At 40.3% G+C, this 23,352-nt stretch overlaps 2 protein-coding genes across 20 annotated transcripts in view; one reads left to right on the forward strand and one right to left on the reverse strand.

The window, feature by feature from the left end:
* Naa35 (N-alpha-acetyltransferase 35, NatC auxiliary subunit) overlaps window positions 1-3,180 on the forward strand; it is a 136,543-nt gene extending 133,363 nt beyond the window's left edge. For all 5 annotated transcript variants that reach the window (XM_045131360.1, XM_045131361.1, XM_045131363.1 and 2 more), the window contains exons 22-23: window positions 1,808-1,888; window positions 2,829-3,180. In XM_045131360.1, coding sequence (XP_044987295.1) covers window positions 1,808-1,888; window positions 2,829-2,888 — 141 coding nt within the window. In that variant the 3' untranslated portion in view covers window positions 2,889-3,180. The remainder of the gene's footprint in view (window positions 1-1,807; window positions 1,889-2,828) is intronic.
* Window positions 3,181-6,418: 3,238 nt separating this feature from the next.
* The window catches only part of Golm1 (golgi membrane protein 1), a 136,064-nt gene continuing 119,130 nt past the window's right edge, over window positions 6,419-23,352 (reverse strand). For 3 of the 15 annotated variants that reach the window (XM_045131189.1, XM_045131192.1, XM_045131185.1), the window contains 4 exons: window positions 15,858-16,002; window positions 14,788-15,039; window positions 12,053-12,163; window positions 6,419-8,135 (listed from right to left, as the gene is read on the reverse strand). In XM_045131189.1, coding sequence (XP_044987124.1) covers window positions 8,074-8,135; window positions 12,053-12,163; window positions 14,788-15,039; window positions 15,858-16,002 — 570 coding nt within the window. In that variant the 3' untranslated portion in view covers window positions 6,419-8,073. Of the gene's footprint in view, window positions 8,136-10,591; window positions 10,671-12,052; window positions 12,164-14,787; window positions 15,040-15,317; window positions 15,434-15,857; window positions 16,003-23,352 lie in introns of all 15 variants that reach the window. The other 12 variants (XM_045131188.1, XM_045131186.1, XR_006632917.1 and 9 more) reach the window with 12 other exon arrangements.

The following is a 23,352-nucleotide window of genomic DNA, read 5'->3' on the forward strand; positions in this document are numbered from 1 at the left end:
AGGGAGGTTTCTCAAAAAAACTAAAAACAGGACTACAATAGGACCTAGCTATACCACTCCTAGGATATTCCTTCAAGATATTAGATCCTACCACAAAGGTATTTGGACATCCATGTCTATTGCTGTATTGCTTACAGCACTGTTTTGTTTTAAATATAAAACTTGATTTGGCCAATTATAGAATATTAGTCCACTTGACCATTACTAAAGTGTATTGCTTTAAAAAAAAAACTTACTTTGAAGTATGAAAATAAACTTCAAAAATAAATACTGTCTTTTGATATGTATATATACCGATTTTATTGAGGAGCACTTACTTTATGTTAACTATAAAATGTATATACTGTTTTGGGGGGGTATATAGCTTCCATGATGCAGTGATTTAGCACAATCTGTCAAAATCACAAAGCCTGGTGTTGGGGTTTCAGCTTAGTGATTGAGCACTTGCCAAACATGCCTATAGGTGTGAGCCATCATGCCTGCTTTTTCGATGAGATTATTTTGTTGTTTTCAAGGTAGGGGCTCACAGTAGTCCAGGCTGACCTGGAACTAGCTTGGTAGTCCCAGGTGGGTCTTGAACTCAGCATTTCTGCATCTTCAGGTGCTAGGATTAAAAGTGTACACCAGCACACCCAGCTTAGATTGTTAAGTGTATGTGTATGTGCGTGTGCATGTGCACATACTTACCAGGGTTGAGCTTGTGCTATTTTTTGTGTCTTTTGGTTTTACATGTGTGCTAAGGAATTAAAATCTTGGCTAGCTGGCTGACTTTGTAAGCAACTGACCCATCATCTCCCTAGCACTTCTCCTCACCTCCATTAGATAGTTTTTATTTTTACTTTTTTTTTTTTTTTAAGGTAGCATCTCACTTTAGTCCAGGCTGACCTGAAACTCTTACTCCGCAGTCCCAGGTTGGCCTCAAACTCAAAACAATCCTCCTACATCTGCCTCCCAAGTGCTGGCTTAAAGGTATGTGCCACCATGCCTGGCCTCCAGTAGATGTTTTGTTTGTTTGTTGTTTTCCCCTCTTCTCCATTAAATATTTAAATGGAGCTCTTGCCTCAGTAGGTGGATGTCTGATGTAGAGTTGACCTTGGAATAAGTGTTTCCAGTGACATCAGAAAGAAGGCAGCAGTGGAATCTTTTGGATTGCTCTCTTCAGAGAAATCCAGCGGTCCATCCTTACTGTGATACATGTGTTCAAATGAAACTCTTTACACAAGTATAGGTCAGAAATAACAAAGGATGATATCTGCCAGGCATGTTATAAGCTTCAAATAAAATCATGTATCACTTAGCAATAAGAATAATCTTTACTAGGGTAAGTTAGCCCCTTCGTTTTTATACACAAAGAAGAAACTGAGGAAAAGACCGATTAACAAACTTGGAGGCCAGGTGTGGTGGCACACACCTTTAATTCCAGCACTTATGATGCAGTTAGGAGGATCACTGTGAGTTGGAGACCAGCCTAAGACCACATAGTGTCTGGACTAGGGTAAGACCCTACCTTGAACACCCCCCCCCCCCAAGAAAAAGAAAAACAAAGTAACAAAACTTGGGAGAGCAATGCTGGGTTTTAGAGTCTGTGCATTACAGGACTTGTGGTCTTACTTTGTTTTCTTGGAAGCAAGATACCATTGCCCTTTCCAGGTTTCAGAGTTAACGAGTGGAGTTACATTATTAATCATTATTATTTTAAACTGTCTTTAATAAAATGTCAGTATTTCCATTATACATAGTTCCAGTTCATGTCGCTAAAGAACTTGACTCTAAGTTTTGTTACAGTAGTTCAATATTCATGTTTTAGGTCAATAGAATTTTAAAGGTTGCCAAACCCAACTTTGTGGTTATGAAGCTGTTAGCAGGAGGACACAAAAAAGAGTCCAAGGTAAGTACATGTGGAAAAAAATTATCCATATACTTTTTTAGCAAGATGTATAAGTATTACAGAAAAAGTTAAACCATTGAACCAAAAATAAATCATTGTAAAAGAGGTGAGGTTCAATGGCAAAACCATGCCATTACTGAATAACTTGGGAAAAGAAAGAAAATTTAAAGAAACACTATTCAAATTTTTTTTTTAATTTTTTTTTGTTCTTTTTTATTTATTTATTTGAGAGTGACAGACACAGAGAGAAAGACAGATAGAGGGAGAGAGAGAGAGAGAATGGGCGCGCCAGGGCTTCCAGCCTCTGCAAACGAACTCCAGACGCGTGCGCCCCCTTGTGCATCTGGCTAACGTGGGACCTGGGGAACCGAGCCTTGAACCGGGGTCCTTAGGCTTCACAGGCGAGCGCTTAACCACTAAGCCACCTCTCCAGCCCCTATTCAAATTTTTTAGGAGAAATGTGAGATACCTGAACATTAAGACTTGCTTAAAATCTCCAAAGATGGGGAGTCCTCAGGCTTCTCTTTATAATATATCATAGCATTATATAATGTTTTAGCACAGATTTCTCTTCCCCAAGAGACCCACCTTGGAGGCAGTTTGGTGATGTGATTACTATGTGCCACTTTGCTTCTTTATCCCCTCTCTCCTCCTTTACCTGGCTAAGGACTCACTTCATTACATAGTACCCTCTAAGATTCTGAAATTAAAATTTTGGTTTTATCTTCATCTAACTGAGCTTCTTTCTGGTAAGTGAAGACCACTTTCTTTTAATTCTGCTCTGAAGATAGAAAATAGCTGGCCAGTATGTGTTATGGTGACCTTCATAAATGAGAAACTAATCATTTTCTGTTTTGTTTAAAAATACATGAAACTGTAAAATAATTTATTTCATTGTCTGAACACATCTAGATACATGGCTTTCTGGTTTTCTTTGTAGGTTCCTCCTGAATTTGATTTCTCAGTTCACAAGTATTTTCCTGTTGTGAAACTTGTCTGAAAGAGACTGCAAAGATGAATATGTCTTAGGGGAAACATCCTGTCTTATCACATAACATGAAGTTAAATGGATTTCTTGGAATTAAAAGGAATACTTTTCTTGACAGCTTTACCTGACATGATTGAAACTGCTCTTTTTAAAGTGGCTCATGTTCCATGGATGAAACTGTCTTAATGAATGCATTGATGAACATTACATGGTTTTATTACAGACTTAATTATAAATCATTTTTTTATGAATGATTGAGTGGAGATAGTGTTTGTAAAGGTTAATAAATTTATTGACAAAACAGTACAGTACTGCTGGTTCAAAAACCAATCTGTGGTGCATGTTGACAGTTGAAGTCTTCGCATGTTAACATTTCAGCAGCTCAGAAACAAATTATCCAAGCTGGGTGTGGTGGCACATACTTGTAATCTTAGCACTTGAAACTTGGAGGCAGGAGGATCAGGAATTTTAATGTAGCATGTTTAAAGCCAATCCGGGGTCCATGAGACCCTGTCTTTAAAAAACCCAAACCATAAGAACAAAAATTATCGAAAACATTGTGTTTATTAAGCATGTAAATCTTGGAGAGATACATGTAAAAGAGATTCCCCCCACCCCCACAAGGGGCAGGGATCTCTAGTACACAAAGGGAAACTAAATATTTTTAAGGATCTAGACACACACACGGTCCTTTAACTGCTACTTTTGGAACTTAAGAGATTAAATTTAGTTTCCTGGTGATACTGGAAAGATAGCACAGTGGACGCATATAGATTATAAAACATGTTCTCTTCCCTCTTTAAACTATGAAATGTATTGAAGTGGAGAGTCTTCTCTATTCACCAGTTTTGAAAAACTGTGGCAGTTTATTTATGGTTAAAAAAGGGGGGAGTGTGTAAGCATTATATGTTTTAACTCTGATTTGTCTGTTTTTTTTAATGCTTTTGTTGTTTTTGTTTTTTTGAAGTAGGGTCTCACTGTAGCCCAGGCTGACCTGGAATTCACTCTGTATCCTCAGGGTGGCCTCGAACTCACAGTGACCCTCCGACCTCTTCCTCCCAAGTGCTGGAATTAAAGGCGTGCACCACCATGCTGGGCTTAATGCATGTTTTTATTTTGGGGGTGGTGCTGCTTCTGGTTAATCATTTCTAATTACTTCAGACTTTTAAAAAATATAACCATATACTTTTGTTTGATACAATAGGAAAGAAGCTATATAAACAAAATCTCTACGAGCTTAGGACCTAGGAGAGGAAAAACCTCAAAATACATTTTGTTTTTTTAAAAAAATATATTTATTGATTTACAAGAGAGGAATATATATAGGGAGAAGCAGATAGAAAGGGCACACCAGGGCCTCCAAACTCATGTGCCGCCTTGTGCTTACGGGGATATTGGGGAATGGAACCTGGGTCCTTTGGCTTTGCAGGCAAGTGCCTTAACCACTAAGCCACCTCTCCAACCCCAGCCCCAAATTTTTGCTTTTAAAGAAATGAAGTGACTTAGGATATGAAAACTAGCCCATCTGTGCATTTATTTGCACTGGAATATTGCTTTAAAACAACAATTGGGTAATTGCAGAGGAACAATGGGCATTTTACAGTCATTGTTTACTAATACTGCCTTCCACTTAACCAGGCAGTTATCAGCTTTTGGAGTTTCAGATGTAATGTGTACAGTTTCTGTTTTAAATTCAAACACCAAACAACCTTCAAGGAAAACATTTTGGTTTGATCATAAGACACGACTAGTAAATGACACTCCCTGAAATAACCAGAGCAAGGTAATTGTTAGGTCAGAATTGCTTTTTACATGAAGGAAATACACAGCTCTAGATTAATTAGTTAATAAGATCATAGGAAAGAATTCTTAAATGATAACTCCGAGGTATTAAATGTTTTATAGTAGAGCAGCTTTTTGAGTTTTTGTTTTGTTTTGTTTTGGTCTTTTGAGGTAGGATGTCACTCTAGCCCAGGCTTACCTGGAATTCAGTCTCAGGGTGGGCTCGAACGCACAGTGATCCTACTACTTTTGCCTCCTGAGTGCTGGGGAATATTTTAATTTATACTTCTGTTCTGGAAAAGGGCAGGTATCATCACCCTGCAGGTCCCACTACTATTATTTTACTTTGACAATAAAAACAAGCTTCTAGTAGAACTATTCCACTAAGTAGTAGAATAGCATGGTTATTTTTTATTTTTGCTGACACATCTTGTTTCTTTCCATAAAAGGCTTAAGCAAAATCTCTACCCCTATCCCCCAGGGGAAAGCTGATTCTTTAAGAACCTAACAGGGGATGAAGAGAACACAGCTAAGGACAATAAAAGCTGTGGCAACAGTGTAGCTGAAGTAATGGAGTACTTAATCTCTTAGCAACTCTTTGCACACTAATTAAACATGAGCTGAACAGAGACTCTTTAAAGCTGAGAAAGAAAAGAGAGTTCATGTCATACCTAACACTTCGAACACAAAAAAGGAGGTTGAAAAAGAGATAAAATTATTTTCGTTACCCTGAGACAGTTGCTTCTCCTGGGTGGAAAAGTTTATTCTAGTGACTAGATTAAAGGACATAACAGAAGACCATCAGAGTTGGAAATGGTTTCATGAACACATCCTGCTTTGGGTGCACATCACCAGCATCAGCACACCCTGATGTGAGTCTAGAGGACACAGTTCACCAGCAAGAGGCTCCAGAACTTCTGGGCCCCACTTCTCCTCCCTGAAAACAAGGAGCTCAATCAAATTATTCCCTAGATCCATGCATCTCAAATCCTGTAAATTGTCCCACTCACCCTTTAGAGAACCTCACTTTTCGGAAATGTCTTTAAGAACTCATTTACTGGGCTGGAGAGTTGGCTTAGCGGTTAAGCACTTGCCTGTGAAGCCTAAGTACCCTGGTTCGAGGCTCGATTCCCCAGGACCCACGTTAGCCAGATGCACAAGGAGGTGCACGTGTCTGGAGTTCATTTGCAGTGGCTGGAAGCCCTGGCATGCCCATTCTCTTTCTTTCTTTCTTTCTTTTTTTTAAAAATTTTTATTAGCATTTTCCATGATTTAAAAAAAAAAATCCCATGGTAATTCCCTCCCTCCTCCCCATTCTCTTTCTTGCTCTCTGCTCCCCCTCTCTCTGTTGCTTTCAAATAAATAAATAAAAATAACCAAAAAATAAAAATAAATAAAGGTGTGTGCCACCAGGCCTGCCCAATTAAAAAAAAAAAAACAAAAACATTTACTATCAGTACCAAAAACCATAACAAGTCTAACTTAATGCTTTATCATTGTTGGATTATAATTAGTTATTTTCAAAATTAACATTATCAATCTTTGACTTTCAAATAGCATATGAACTATAGCAAAAACTAACTACTGCATTTTTCTTACCCTTTAAAATTCCAATTTGTAACCCTGGGTATCCTTCAGCAGTCAACCTTTTTTTTTTTTTTTTTAAACTGAAGTAACACACCTCTGTCCTTGGGTGCTGAACCTCTCTTGTGCAAAAGCATGCTGGGTACCAGCTCTGTTTTGTTAGAATTCTACTCCAATCATTTTTTTCTTAGTAGTTTATACTTATGATAGAAAATTTCACTTTGCCCACATATATGTAAAGTAAGGTAGACACCACCACATATGCTTAATTGTAAGTAACAACAGTGTTTTTTAGTTGAAAAGTAACAAGCAGTCTTTAACAAAACTTTTCTTGGTGTTTTTCTTTTTTTATACTTTAGTTAAGCTTTTGTGATACTAGCTCTAACACAGATTTGTTCAAGGACATTATTCTTGAGAAGTCAACATTCTTTCAATGACAGCACATCCCACTTTACATAGGTATGGACTAGGAGGTGAGAGATTACAAAACCACCCTACATTTGCCCAGTATGGAAGGGCCCAAATGATGAAAGCAGTGGTACTTGTACTTTGGAGGATTTAATAACACATCAAAATATTACACTTGCACATTTGAAAAGGACTCAATAGTGATTATAATGATCACACATCACAGCATCAGTACATCATTCTGCATTTGCAGAGCATGGTGGCTTGTCTTAAGCTCTCTTGTTTACCATGCTAACTGTATCCCTAAATACTCTGGGGCAACTTTAGGAAAGGCCCTGTAAGCATGCAGTTTTCCTGACTTCGTCCTATTCATTTTATGGTAGAGAATTATATCTAACTCTTCATTCTATTTTCTAATCTGCTCAGCTGAGTAAATATCTATCTGTAGATGATTAAACAAAGGTTGAAAGTGATGAAGACCCCACTTATGCTTCCTGTGCCATAAGTTTCCACAGTCTCCTTGTAACTCAATCTGGCCTGGATCTCTCTGCTCTAGCCTCCTGAGACTTGAAGTTTACAGGTATGAGCCACTACACCTGGCCATCTTTTTAAAACTTTGAGCAAAACAGTTTTGTATCGAGGCTTGTTTGCTGTTACTAGTGGTGTTTATGCGAACAGTCAGAACTCTACCAATGACTAAGAATGATCTGTCAATGACAAAGAATGAGTATATCAGTTGAAAACAAACAGTGGCTGGCACACCTAACGTGTACGAGAGGAGCCCAAGGAACCCCAGACAACCAGGGTTCTCTGAAGCCCCTTTCTTCTCCCTATCATATGGCCTTTCCTTTGTAGATTGCTTTGTTTTCATTACAATCTAGAATGACAAAGAACTATGGTTACCACTCAGAAGGAAAACCTTTTCTATTTTTATTATTGACCTGATGAAGTTTGGTCAATTTTGACATCTTCTAACACACATTTTTTTTATATGTAAATACATTCATTTTATTACCACTGTCTAGTAACTTAAGACTAGCATCTGCTAACACACATTTTTAAAAGTACTCCCCACAAGACTGTCTTAAGAGGCAGTCCTATTTGTCCTACATAAAGTACATATTAAAACACCAAAATAAGTCGGGCATGGTGGTGCACACATTTCATCCAGCACTGGGGAAGCAGAGGTAGGAGGATCGCCATGAGTTCAAGGCCCCCCTGAAACTACATAGTGAATTTCAGGTCAGCCTGGGCTACAGCAAGACCCTACCTCGAAAAACCAAACAAACAAACAAACAAACAAAAAGAAAACCACAATAATCATCTTCAGATATACATTTTCATTTGTCTACTTCATCACATGTCAATATTCTGTAGTGACCTCTGTTCAGGCCTGCAGGGGAGTATATGACTCTCAGTTGATTTAGAGTGTATTATTCTGCTTTTCATGCTGATCAGGTAAATCTATGATGCCGCTCTTCTGACCTAAACAAAAGAAACATAATATTCCAGTATTAAGCACTTTGAGAAATCAGCCTAAGCTGGTCTCATGTCATGCAAGTTCTTAGCAATTGTAATAAAGAGGATCTTATCTGCCATAGTAACACTAGTTTGGAATTTTATTCCTAATCAAAACACAGCAAAGCCGGTGTGGTGGTGCATGTCTTTAGGTCCTCACTGGGGAGGCTGAGCTAGAATGAGTGCCATGAATTTGAGATCATCCTGGGCTAGAGTGAGACTCTGCTTTAAAGATAACAAAACAATTCAAAATATGCCCAAAACAAAGTTAAAACCTCTTAAGAACTCTATAAACAATTGCTTAGAACTGTGAAATAGTAGTCTGACCCTCTTGTGTTGTGTGACTTCCTTGTAAGTACAACTCCAATGGTGTACATACAGCTGTCTGCCACTTTAGGTCACACTTTTACTACAAATGTCATTCTACAGAGCTGTGCTGATGTCTCTTGTTGGCTTCCAGGAAGGAGACTGACTACATGTGACATCAGCAGTATAAAAATCACAATACAAACTTAAAGCCAACAGAATTTGCGTGTTTAAAAGCTAATTACGGTGCTGGAGAGATGGCTTAGCAGTTAAGCCCTTGCCTGTGAAGCCTAAGGACCCCAGTTTGAGGCTCGATTCTCCAGAACCCACGTTAGCCAGATGCACAAGGGGGCACATGTGTCTGGAGTTTGTTTGCAGTGACTGGAAGCCCTGATGCACCCATTCGCAATCTCTCTCTCTCTCTCTCTGTTTCTTTCTCTCTCTCTCACTCTCAAATAAATAAATAAAAATGAACAACAAAAAATTTTAAAGCTGATTACGGACTGGCAAAATGGCCTAGCAGTTAAGGTGCTTGCCTAAGAACTCATAGTCGAATCTCCAGGTCCCACATAAGCCAGAGGCACTATGGCATATGTGCACAAGGGGTTGTACACATTTGGAGTTCATTTGCAGTGTTCAAAGGCCCTGGGGTACCCATTCTTTTTTTTTTTTTTTTTTTTTTAAAGGCAGCTAATTACTACTACTACATTCCTTGTAGTATTGAGTTGTGTCTTGGGGTTACTGTCATTTTTTATATACTGACCTTGGAACAAGCAAGTTCTTAAACTATTTCAATGATTGAATCTCAAATTAATGTTGAAATTGATGCTGGTTACATTTCTTTAACTCAAAATGTATGTGTCTTAAAAGAACTAATAACAATTATCTTCTTTACCTTGCCTATCCACCTCATTTCATTTAAAAACTTACACTGGGGCTGAGGAGATGGCTTAGAGACTAAACACACTTGTAAAGCCTGCCAGCCCAAGTTTGAGTCTTCTATACCTAAGTAGAGCCAGATGTACAAAGTGGCATATGGATCTGGAGTTTGTTTGCAATGATGAGAGACCCTAGCACACCCATATTCATTCATTTATTTCTTTGCATATTTCAGAAAGGCTCACAAAATATCAGATCCTTGGTTTGAATCTTTTGTTGTTGTTTCTAGGGATGGTCTCACTTTAGCCTAGGCTGAGCTGGAACTCACTCTGTAGTCCCAGGCTGGCCTCTGACTCACAGTGATCCTTCAAGATCAGATTCTTTAAGACACCTGAGTATAAAGCCTAAATGATAAAAGGTTTTACTGTAAAGTCAACTAGGATACTAGGCTTAACCAAAGGATGTTATGAAATGTGTTCTTCAAGAACTAATAGGACACAATTAGTGAAGTTAATGCATATACTTTGACTGTATTTGTTTAACTTCTCCTTACTGATGTGTTTACTGTGTATCTTTAAAAAAAGAATAAACAGTACAAGAATATAATTTAAAAATCAATCTAGAGTTGGGTGCGGTAATGCATTCACAACACTCAGGAAATAGAGGTAGGAGGACTGCTGTGAGTTCAAAGACAGCCTAGGCAAGAGGGAAACCCTATCTCAGAAAAACTAATAAATAAATATAAATCAAGCCAGCACCTCTATTTCTAGAAAGTAACTGCCAACTAATCCTGGATAAATGAAAAACATAAGAGCAAGCTTTTGAATCCGACAAATTCATATTGAAGGACTTTCCACCAAACAATTAGGATCAGTATACTTTGAGAAAAGAACAAGAAGAGTACACAGATGATAAGTAGAAATGGCCCTAGGTGAAGTGAATGAAAGAGGTATGACAGTAAATGCAGTATATGATCCTAGACCAGGAGGACATTAGCTGGACAATCACTGTATCCGAATAGACCCTGTATTGTATAAACAGTTCTTTATTTGGCCAAGTGTACTATGATTAAGAAGAAACAAACATGTGAGGAATCTGAATGAAAGATGGAAATTCCTCTTACTATTTAAAATTTAAGTTGTCTTTAGGGTCTGCCTGGGGAGGAGGTTCAGTAGGTAAGGACAAGTGTTCAGATCCCCAGTACCTACATAAAACACTGCATGAGCATGACAGCCTACCTGTATAGAGGCGGAAACAGGAATCTCCAGGGGCAAGCTGGCTAATGGAATTGGTGAGCGCTGGGCTCAGGTGAGAGACCTGCATTGTAATAATAATGGAGAGTGATCAAGAAAAACAACTGATGTCAATATATATGCAGAAAGGCCTACACATGTGCCTACATCCATATACAAAAGATTGCTCATATGGTAATGGAAGACGTTTATAAAGCCAAAATTGAGGCAAAAGTAACACATCTAGGGGCTATAATTAAGCAGCACAGCTGGCTTTGACCCTGAGGATTTCTGTTGAAGCATGAAGGTACTTTCTCCTTCAGTTTCTACAGGTATGAGGTAACAAAACTTGAGGCTGTGCCCTAGATGGGGTGATTAAGCAGGGAACTTGAAGCTGAAGCCTAAAACCCCACAACCCCTGGTTTACAGTATATGAACTTGCACTGAAAAATGGAACAAGAAAGTGCTCACCTAGTGGGCCGACATCATCTAACCAAAAGATGACAAGTTTATAATTTGCATGACTTTATGCTATCAGAAAGAAAACTAAAGCCATGTGTGATGATGCACGCCTTTAATCCTAGCACTCTGGAGGCAGAGGTAGGAGGATCACTGCAAGTTAGAACCTCCCTGAACTACAGAGTACATTCTAGGTCAGTCTGGGCTAGAGTGAAACCCTACCTCTAAAAACTAAAAAAAACTAAAGCGTGTTTAAAGCGGTTATGAGCTTGTTAGCACTCACTTTTCAAGAGGAAAACTACTAAATGTTTTGGATGAAGTCCAGAGAGACAAAAATGTTCCTATCTTTTGATTTTGTAAAATTATTTTCCAAAATGAGATAGAGCTACACTACTGATGTAAGTTCAAGCAGCCTGAAAGGAAGAAAGCACCATTCAAAGCGATGCTACCTAAACTTGTGTAGGCCTCACATCATGAGCTGGTTGCAAAACAGTATAGAGGGAATTAGCCAAGAGACTCAAACCGGAAGTGGGCTGGGGTGATAAAGCACTTGCCATGAAAGCATGAGGACCTGAGTTTGGATTCCCAGTACCAAGTTAATGCTGGGCAGGCATGGTGGCTCACTTATAATACCTAGGTTCAGGAGGTGAGGATGGGATATACCTGTGGCAAACTGGCTAGGCAGACTAGCCCAATCTGTGTGCTCTGGGTTCCCTACAAATAAATTAATGAGGATACCTCCTGTGCTTACAGATATAAATACATGTGACCAGACAAAGGGATAACCCAGCCATTTTGTTGGAGAATTCCCTAAATCACTGAAAATAAACACCTTTCTGGGGCATCATAGCGACCTCTGCCCCACTGCCTCTGCTTTCCAAGGCTTATATAGGAATCTGTCTCCTTGAACTGATTAACTACTTCATGTTAGAATCAACATAAATGGAAAGTGTGAAGGAGCAGAAAAAAATGGAAGTGACCCCCAACTCCCACTAATACTGCTCTTACCATTTATGCTCTGGTCATTCCCTACAAGGGCTGCCTGTCTGTCTCTTTCAGACTCCTTGTTTTCATCCACGTTGTAGTCATGCTGTCCTTCCAGTCTCTGCTGGTTTTTCCCTGTAGAATCAGCACATGGATATCAAACTACATTTCATTTGGGTTTTTTGGGATAGGGTCTTGCTCTAGCCCAGGCTGACCTGAAATACCCTATGGAGTCACCAGCTGGCTTCAAACTCAACAGTGATTTGCCTACCTCTGCCTCCCGAGTGCTGGGATTAAAGGCATGCACCACCAAACCCAGCTTTCAAACTATATTTTATTCTATCATCAGAACATCAGCACCATAATGGGGATTGCTGTAATTTTCCTCTGTCTGACTCTGCTGTGCTTCTCAGAAAATGGAACACATAGACCAAAACATTCTTATAGCTACACACTTCAATACTGAATCTTGTATAAAATAGGCTCTGGACTGAAACTGTAGCTCAGTGGTAGAGTACTTGCCAAATATACATGAATGGCCTGGTTTCCCATGCCTAGCACAGATAAAAAACAAGAAAAAAAATTCCCAAACAAATTTCTACAGTCTAAGCTGGAAATGGGAAAACTAAATGAACATCTTTTTTTAAAAGGTAAATGCACTGGGATGCATTCTTGATTTTTTTGCAGAGAGAGAAAATGGGCATGCCAGGACCTCCATCCACTGCAAATGAACTCCAGATGATGTGCCACTTTGTACATATGGCTTTATGTGGGTGCTGGGAAATCTAACCTGAGTTTTCAGGCTTTAAAACCAAACAGCTTAACTAGTGAATCATCGCTCCAGCCCCTGAATGTTTCCTTTTTATTTTTCCCTCACCCAAATTTTCTATTCAACAATTCTCCATTAATGTTATGACCCAGCATTTCCCTAATACAGAACCATCAGAAAACATCACAATAAAAAGAAGCTACAGTTCAGTATTACTCATGATGACAGAAACTATCATCCAACAAATTTCAACAAACCAATCCCGAAGACCTTGTTTTTTTTTTTTTTTTAAATTATTTATTTATTTATTTGAGAGCGACAGACACAGAGAGAAAGACAGGTAGAGGGAGAGAGAGAGAATGGGCGCGCCAGGGCTTCCAGCCTCTGCAAACGAACTCCAGACGCGTGCGCCCCCTGGTGCATCTGGCTAACGTGGGACCTGGGGAACCGAGCCTTGAACCAGGGTCCTTAGGCTTCATAGGCAAGCGCTTAACCGCTAAGCCATCTCTCCAGCCCAAGACCTTGTTTTTTTAAAAAGACAACAAAATTAAAGTTGTACTGTTTGAGGAAATAATAAATACCAGAAGTACAAGTACCAACTAGGATTTCTTTAGAATGTCTCATTACTCCAAGAGAGGAAATGGAAAACTGAACCAAAAGGTAAGACTACATACATTATGTGTACAAAATTGATCATTCAATACCCTGGGAAGAAGAGAACCAAAAAGGTGATAGGCGGCACATGACATTCAAGAGGCCCAAGGGTGTGTGTGACTTACTATTTCATGTATGTACATAGGTAAGCAAACAAAAACTTTTCAAAAATTCATGCCTGGGGCTGGAGAGATGGGTCAGTGGTTAAGGCGCTTGCCTACAAAGCCTAACAACCTAGATTTGATTCCCTAGTACCTGTATAAACCCAGATACCCAAAGTGGTACAGACATCTGGAGTTGATTTGCAGTGGCAAGCAGCCCTGGTGTGTCCATCCCTCCCTCTGCTTGCAAATAAAAAAATTTTTTCTTAAAAAACTGCTAAAAAAAATGGATGCCTGGAAACCTTGCTATACTCTCTCCGCTTTCCCTGCCTACATAAACCTGCATGTTCTGTAGGCTTATTCTTCAGACAAGGTCTTATAACTGCATCTGGACTCAGGTGCATAACACAGGCCTTGACTAGCTCAGGTCAGCCTGTAGCTGTTAGACTTTCTGTTCAATATTCAGGATCCTTGAGGGCCACCTGATTGTGGTTGCCTCCCTCTCCCCTCCCACCATGAGCAGCTAGTTGCTGGCAGGTATGGAGCAGGGCCCTGAGCAGTGATGATCAACAGGAAGCTGACAAAATGCAACTCTTTAGCTAGAACTTTAGAGGACACATTCTTTCAAAAGAAAGACCAAAGTGAAAAATCAGATACTGCAAATACATTCCCCAACATCTCTAGCACAGGTGTTGAGTATGTCTGGCTCAGGGGAGTGGAACGTTTCCACATCTTTTAGGTAGTAAAATACATGCCAGGATATCCTGTTAAGCTCAGATTTCCACTTAGACAAAAGATGGGATTCATATGTTATTTTTCTTCATTGTTCAAATATGTACTCACTGCCATCCACCCAGTCCTTATATATATTCACCAGTCATTATAATGCATGAGACAACACAAGAGGTCAGGACAAAAGATGGGTATGAGAGACCTACCTGCTGGCAATGTTTACTCTTAAGAGGAGTCTTAAGGAGGTGTACACTTTTAAAGTCCCACTGACTTTGTGTTGATATATTTCTGAAAACTAAAGTATTAAGAGTTGACTCTACCCTTCCTTCCTGACTCAAGAAAACAGACAAATGCACAGAAAAAGAAATGCCAAATGGTGAAGTACTGTTTGGTGAAATTCTAGGTGTTTAGTGTAAGAAATCTGAGGTGTTTGGTGTAAGAAAGATAGGAAATGCCAGTGTCTGGCAGAAAGGAGCTCAAGAGCACCCCCAGTACCCCCACACCTTCCTCAGTAGCATGCTGTTCCTCCTGCCCACCATGGACAACAAGCTGGTCATGTTCAAGGTCTTCAGAATTTTGATCTTCAGCCCTGGCCAATAGGATAGCTGGCACCTGTGTGGTGTCAGTGAGTTGTCCTCTTCTGATCCAAGGTGTGTCTTTTACAGTAGCCTGTTCTTGCCCTGGTAGTTGGGGTGGCCCCAGACTGTCTTTCGAAGGCTCCTCCCCACTGACAATCTGGATCTTGTTGGTTTCTTCTGTGTATAGAACATAGTTAGCTGTGACTACATGAGTATAATAATTGTGTCACTTGGAAGGTGGAGGTAAGATGATCAGACCCTATTTAAATTTAAAAAAAAAAACAACAACTAGCACTTGGGAGGTAGAGGCAGGAGGAACGCTATGAGTTCAGTGTCAGCTTGGGACTAATAAAACTGAATTCCATATCAGCCTGGGCTAGAGTGAGACCCTACTTTGAAACCCCCTCTCCATAAAATCAAATGCAATAAACAACCAAACAAGCAGAAAAACATACTTCCAAATTCTGGTGCCATTTAATTCCTAGAATGTTCCCAAAGAGTAGTGATGCAGGTGGACTACACAGGAACAGCTGGAAGCTTGTTTTTGATGTCAGCCTCTGCTGCAGCTCATCTCAGAGTGAATGAAAGAAAAGTACTGTGGGTCAAGGTATTCAACCACAGAGCACTGAGCTGTCTGATGGTTATTTGTCTAAGACAAGCCTTGGGAACATGGATACACCAACTACTCAGAGTTCTGTCCTTGTCCCTCAGTCTCACATTCCCACTGGTAGCTTGAATAAAAACAATCTGCACTTGTACTTATACACTTGCCAAAGAGTAAGGCAAGCACTTAGTTTACAAGGATACAAGTCAGTAGTACTAAAGAAAACCCATGGTGCTGAGATAGAAAGTGCCACCTGCCAATCACACTTCCGAGTTCCCTGGCTACCTTAAACCATCCTGTGTCCTCAGAGTAGCTGCACGGACCAAACAGCATGTGCTGCTGTTACAGATGAAGTGAGAAGACATGAAAGTGACTGCCAAACTCCACTTACTGTTTCCCTTTCTTGTCTTCAAATACAAAACCACATCAGAACTTGGGGCTGGTGTCTGGGACTTGTGTCCTTTTCCTTGTGGCACTTGTGACTGCAGCAAGTCTATTTCCTGTAGCCCAGGCTGAGGCTTGATGAGAGTATGCAGCTGTAACAGAAACACAAAAACTGCTATAGTAGGGCTTTATGATCAAAATTCCATAACACCCTGTGGGGTAGTTTGAGTAGATGTCTCCTAAGAGATTCAACCTTGTAATTTGGCTAGAGCAGGTGTTGCTGTGGGCTGACCCTGGAGTCCAGCCCTAAGGTGTGTTTGGAGACAGATCTGGAACTCCAGTCTAAGGTATATGTAGAGCAGTCTAAGTTCTGCCTGGGTTCTCAGAGAATACTTGCTTGCTTGATTGTGCTAGTAGTAGTTTGTTTCCCTTCCTCCCTCCCTCCCTCCCCCCTCCCTCTCTCTCTCTCTCTCTTGTCTGTGGACTTGGAAAATGGGGCCAGCCATTATGGAACTTCCCCTGGATCTGTACACTTCAAATATTTCCTTTCCTCCCATAACTGTGTCTGGTCTGGAGGTTCATCCCAGTAACTTGAAACTGATTACAACAACCTGAGACCCCCAAATTCTGAGAAACATTACTATCTACCCTGACCATGCCCTGCCACATGGGGGTAAGTCAGCAGGATTGAGGTTACATCTATGTCTCCCAGGAAGTACTCTCAACACAGAAAATCAACAAAGGAAAAAAATATATCCACCACACTAACTCAACTTGATTGACCAAACATCTTACAGCTCTCCTTACAACACTAGAACAGGCCCTCTCCTCTCAAAGGCATGTGGAACAATCTCACACACAGGATATGGTAGGCAACACTTCAAGTCTGACTTGCTGACTCCAACTTTCAATGTGTGTACATTGTCAATATACTTTGACCCAGACTGACAAATGAGAGCACATTTTCCCATCATATGGAATGAAACTATAAATCAATTGTAGATTGAACTCTGAGAAAGCCACAAGTATATAGAAGTTAAACAATACACTCCTAAATAATGGAACAAGAAGTCATTAAACAAATAAAAAATATGTTGACTCTCAGAAGTCATATGTTGTTAAACAAAAGCCCTAGTGCCAGCTATAAGTTACCTCCCTGTCTGCTTTTGTATTAGATTTGAGGTCTACTCCATTGGAAGGAATTCATGCCTGCTAATGTAAGCCTCATCGGAATCCCATGGTTGGGGAGGTTACAGGCCCTAGGGAGGAAGCTACTAATTTTACAAAACAGATATATCAAACTGCCTTCTAAATGTTTGTACTCATTAGATTAGTGATGCTGTCAGCAATGGTTACAGAGCTGCTTTCTTTCCTTTCTCTCTTTCTTTCTTTCTTACATTACACAGTGGCTAATATAAGAGACTTGTAACAGATACAAGCTCTGAAAATAAGTGACAGTTGAGTGCTTAGCCCTAAACAGTCCATTTATATCATCCCTCCAAGGCTCAGGAAAATCATGGAAGAAGGGGTAGAAAGGATGTAAATGTCAGAACATGGGGAAGAGTGCTGAGGGATATAGTTTCCTGGACATGACATTACATTTACAAGCTCACAGCAGCTGACCTACACAAGATTGGTCCAATCAACATTTCACCTTGGATGAGAGGAGCTCATGAGACTCCATCCTTCCATTACTTATGGAGGGGAAGTCATTTGCTCTGGTAGTGTAGCTACTGGTATGTTACCTATGCTCTGACAAAGAACTCTGCCACATGTTCATGCAAGTAATCCTAAATAAATTTAGTACAGGAAAAAAAAAATGCAAGTAGGAGGGAGACTTGTTTGGGGAAAAGATGGTGTGATAGTTGAGGTGCTGCCAACTCTTTTTAGTAATCCACAAAAATCCCTTTTGGATGGGTCTCTGAGGTTGCTTCTAAGAAGGATTAACTGAAGGAGGAGAAAGTCCTTTGCCCAGAGTGAGCTCTTCCCCCACAGCAGGCAGCCCCTCTCAGAGAGGGACTTTATATAAGGAAGCTTTGGGTGAAAAGAGCCCCTTCCTACTTCCCACTTGGCTGCCAGTGCTGCTCGCTGCCTTCCAGTGTGGATTGAAGACCAGCATCAACTAAACCCATCAGCTCCTCAGGAAGCCTCCAGGCCTTCAGTGCTGGATTGGGACTGCTGGGGCATCTGGCCACATGGACTGAGCAGCTTACCAGGTTCCTTGATTCTTGGGCCTACAACTGCTATTGGACTACTGCAAACTAATCCAATAATTCCATCTTTAAAATAATTCCTTCTAGCAGTTCTGTTCCTCTAGAGAACCCTGACTAACACAGATGGATTCAAGAGGAACGAGAAGGGGATAAGAGAGGGTATTGGGAGCCAGGCATGCCTTTAATATCAGCACACAGGAGGAAGATGTAGGAGGATCGCTGTGAGTTCGAGGCCACCCTGAGACTACATAGTGAATTCCAGGTCAGCCCAGGAAGACAGGGAGAGGATATTGGGGAGAATGTAACTATAGATAACAAAAATACTTTAAGACATATGAAAACAGTAACACAAAACCCAATATAAAAAAAAAAAAAACATACACACCAAAACTCCTAGAAGGCAACTAATGCAGCATGCAATTATACTGACACCTGAAAACATCCTTGTAATAAAGAACACACAGGAAACTGGACATACTGAAAACATCCTGTATGTGGGAGAGAAATGAGCATATGGGGCAGACTGGGGGGAGCTTACAGCTGACAGAAGTGGAGGCAGCTGGGCATAAAGCACCACAGCACAACATTGGGGACCGGGAGACTTGAACTATATATAATTCACCAGCTGCTGAGTCCAATATGGAAAAACCTAAAGCTCCAATTATGGATAAGGGTGGGGAGAGTTGGAGAAATGGTACAGTTAGTAAAGTGCTTGCTATGTAAGCATGAGGAAGGACCTGAATTCAGATCCCTAGCACTCAGGTATAATACTTAACTGGCAGCTTCTGTAACAGAATTGGGGAGGTGTAAACAGGACACTCCCTGTGGCTTGCAGCTAGCTAGTCCAGCCCAATCAGTGAGCTCTAGGTTCAATGAAAGATCCTGTCTCAAAAGTCCAGTGCATACTGATTGAGGAAGACACCAACATTAGCCTTTGGCTTCCACACACACACAAGCCTGCACAGCACATGCACCCACATACATATGAACACACACACACACACATATGCATACAGGCCAAGAGAGCTTTTGTTCCCCTTCAACAAGGTCTGTACTTGTGTTATCAGAGGTTATGACCTGAGGAAAGAGGAATACCCAACTCCAGCCCATATTTGCTATTTGTCCCATGTAAGGAGGTGGTATGGGTACAGAGAAACATGTTTGCAGGGCATACCCTAGAAACTAAACCTACTCACACTACAGAATGGCACCCACCATCACACCTTACCAATGCTACTCAAAAGTCTCTACCAGTACCCATGTAAAGCCAGATGCACAAAGTGGCACATGCATCTGGAGTTTTTTACAGTGGCTAGAAACATAACTAGAAACAAATATGATGTCATTTTTTTAAAAGCACGCCCATTCTCCTTCTCCCTGTCCTTCTACTCAATAAGCGCAGCCCTCCCTTATACAACAATAATATATTAGGAAGGATTCCTCCCATTCAAACCCACCTTGAATGACAAAAAGGGGGAGAAAAAGTATAAATGAGGGTGGAAACAGACCAAAGATTGGCTGATCAAGATGGAAGTTAATATACAAAAAGATATTCAAATACAAGGCAAAGGATGGCTCACTGAAATAGAAGAAAACTGACAAAACTACAAAAATGGATAAAGAAATTAGAAGAAAACCAACAAGAGTAGACATCAACAGCTGGGTGAAATAGAAGAGTCATCAGATAACCTTTACAAGACGGCTCAATGAAATTGAAAACATTCAGAAAGAACTCAGTAGACAGCTAATTGAAATGGAGGAGAATAAACAAATAAATGAACTCACTTCAGTCATTCAATGGTCATTGAAATAAACTCAACAAGGACATGACCCAATGCAAAAATGAAATCCAGGAGACAAGTAGGTCAAATCAGGAAATAAAATCAGAATTCACACAAGAGATGGAGATACTGAAGAAAAGCATAACTAGAAACAAAAATGATGTTTTAATAAAAGGCTCCCAAGAAAGCCTCACCAACAGGGCTGGAGAGAGAGCTCAGCAGTTAAGGCACTTGCCTGCAAAGCCTAAGGACCCAGGTTCAACCCTCCAGAAGCCATATAAGCCAGATGCACATGGTGGCATATGTGTCTGGAGTTCGTTTGCAGTGGCTAGAGGCCCTGGCATTCCATTCTCACCCCCCCCAAATAAATTAATTTAATTAAATATTTAGAAAAAGAAAGCCTCAGCAACAGACTAGAGCATGAGGAGAACAGAATAGCTGAGCTCAAGGATGGGTCACAAGAATTAGAACAGGAGTCTAAAAATTGTGCAAAGTTCAAAAAAATATGTGGGACTGGAGAGAAGGATTAGTGATTAAGGCATTTGTCTGTGAAGCCTAAGGACCCACGTTAGACTCTTCAGTTCCCATGTAAGCCAGACACACAGGGCAATGTAAGTATGCAAGGTTGCACGTACGCACAAAGTGAATGTGTCACATACATCTGGAGTTTGATTACAGTGGCTGGAGGCCCTGGTACAACAATTCCCCCTCCCGCCCGTCCTCATAAAAGAAAGGACAGTCTATTGAAATGGCTTAAAAGAAAAAAAAAGTGGACATGAGGGAACTGTGGAATACACTAAAAAGACCTAGTATTTGGATCATGGTGAAGAAGTGGAAGAAGTACAGGCCAAGAAAATAGAAACTATTTTCAACAGAATTATTGAAAATAATTATTGAAGAAAATTTTCCCAATCTTACAAAAGAGGGACCATACCCATTCAAGTATAGGAGATGCAAAAATACCAAATAGGACCAGAGAAGAGATTCCCCACATCACACTATAACTTAAACACTAAACACAGGAAAAGTATTAAAAGCTCTTCAGAAACTAAAGGCAGAAGAGCTTGGAATTTCAAAACCTAAAAGACAGGGCTACCAAGCGAAAATATTACATACAGCAAAATTATCCCTCATAACAGAAGGTGAGAGAAAACTTTATGATATAAACTATCTTTATGATTTCATGAGTATGAAAGTAGCCCTATAGAGTAAAGTACATGGAATATTCCATACTCAAGAGATGAATGAACATCAACATGAAGACAGAAAAAGAAAAAAAAAATCAAAACTAGAATGGACATTAAAGCACAAAGACCAAGAAAAAAAATAAACTCCACAAAAGCCCTCACCACACAATTATAACACTGAACATTAATGGACTCAACTCCTCCATCAAAAGACACAGGTTAGGGCTGGAGAGATGGCTTAGCAGTTAGTTGCTTACCTGTGAAGCCTAAGGACCCCAGTTTGAGGGTCCATTCCCCAGAACCCATGTTGGCCAGATGCACAAGGGGGCACATGCATCTGGAGTTCATTTGCAGTGGCTGGAGGCCCTGGCGCGCCCATTCTCTCCCTCTCCCCACCCCTCTTCTCTCTCTCTGTCTCATCTATTGCTCTCAAAGAAAGAAAGAAAAAACACACAGGTTATCAGGCTGCATCAAAAGCTGGACCCATTCATTACCTGTCTAAAAGAAGTCCACTTTGTAATTAAAGACAAACACCACCTCTGGGAGACAGGATGGAAAAAGATGTTCCAGGCAAAACACACACACACACACACACTGATTGGCTTGGCCTCAGCTCAGTGCAGTGCTTGGCCAGTGGCATGCATATTCTTCATATCAATGCCCAGGCCAGACATAGCTGCAGCCAGATGTGGGCCTCTGGTCCAGCTGTCCTCAGACACCAGGGATACTGGGTAGAACTGTACTTTAGCAATGGGAACAGCAGCAATGTTCCAGCCTCCATTTCTATTTATAATGGTGAAATGGAAAAAATACTGCTGGATGCCCAGCATAAGTCTGGAAGGAGGAGCTCTCACTGTGACAGTCCTCCTAGCTCACAGATACCACAAGATACTAACAGAACTTCTGAAATGGATACGCACAGCATTGGGGGAGGCAGGCTATGGGAACAATAGCACTCAGTCTGAGGAAGATTATATTGAGAAAAGCAGAAACATTGAAGACATCTTGAAGAAAAATTCCAACTGATAGGGGATTGATCAAGCTGGCCAGAAAATATCCCCACAAGGAGTTCCTTTTTTTTTTCACACTTTTTTTTTGAGAGAGAGAAATCAGGCATGCCAAGGCCTTTCAGCCACTGTGAACTAACTCCTGATGCATGCACCCCTTCTCTGCATGTGTGACACTGCATGCTTATGTCACTTTTGTGTATGGCTATGTAGGACCTAGATTCTCTCACCCTACACAGGAGTCAACTCTAAATGGATTAAGGACCTCACTATAAAACCTGAAACTTCAAAATGACTAGAAGGAAAAAATAGGGAGAACTCTCCATAATATTGGCATAGGGAAATACTTCCTGAATTAGACCTCAGTAGCATAGGAAACTAGACACACACTCAACCACTGAGACCTCATTAAACTAAAAAGCTATTGTATACACAAGCAAAATATCAACAAGAGTCAACAGACAACACACAGAATGACAGAAAAGCTTTCCTAACTATCTCTATATATCTTTGACAGAGGTCTAATATCTAGAATCTAGAAGGAATTCAAAATCTAAACAATAAAACCAAATAGTTCAGTCAAGAAATAGGGTAAAGAACTGAACAGAGACTTCTCAAAGGAAGAAATTCAAATGGCCAGAATATACTTAAATGGAGGCTAAACATCTTTAATCACCAGAGAAATGCTTGTTGAATGGGAAGAAACTGGAACTCCAAGAATGGCTGAAGTAAATAGAAGAAAGTCAGCAAAAATAACTCAAACTACAAATCAAAAGATGACTCAATATGTTGGAATAAATTCGACAGAAAGAACTCAAAGGATGGATGAAGGAAATGGAAGATAATCAACAAGAACGTTTCAATAGACGGCTAAAGGAAATCAGGAATCAGAGAATCAGGCAGCAATACTCCATTGATGGCTTAATGAAATCAAAGACGACAAAAAAGGATAAACAGGAGGCTAAAGGAAATCTTTACCTCCCAGCTGACAAGATTAAAGATGTAGTAGGGCATGGTGGCACACATCTTTAATCCCAGCACTCGGGAGGCAGAGGTAGGAGGATCGCCATGAGTTCAAGGCCACCCTGAGACTACATAGTGAATTCCATGTCAGCCTGGATTAGTGTGAGACCCTACCTCGAAAAACAAAAACAAAAAACAAAGATTAAGGGTGTAGAACACACACCCTTTGGGATTCTGGCTTTACATGACTATCTGTTTTAATCCCCACAATTTCATACTTTGTGCTGGTTTTTATTGATTGTGCATGCCACTCAGTTGAAGTTTAGAATTTGCCAGTAAATTATTCCACCC

This window comes from Jaculus jaculus, chromosome 12, assembly GCF_020740685.1.
Source record: "Jaculus jaculus isolate mJacJac1 chromosome 12, mJacJac1.mat.Y.cur, whole genome shotgun sequence".
NCBI lineage: Eukaryota > Metazoa > Chordata > Mammalia > Rodentia > Dipodidae > Jaculus > Jaculus jaculus.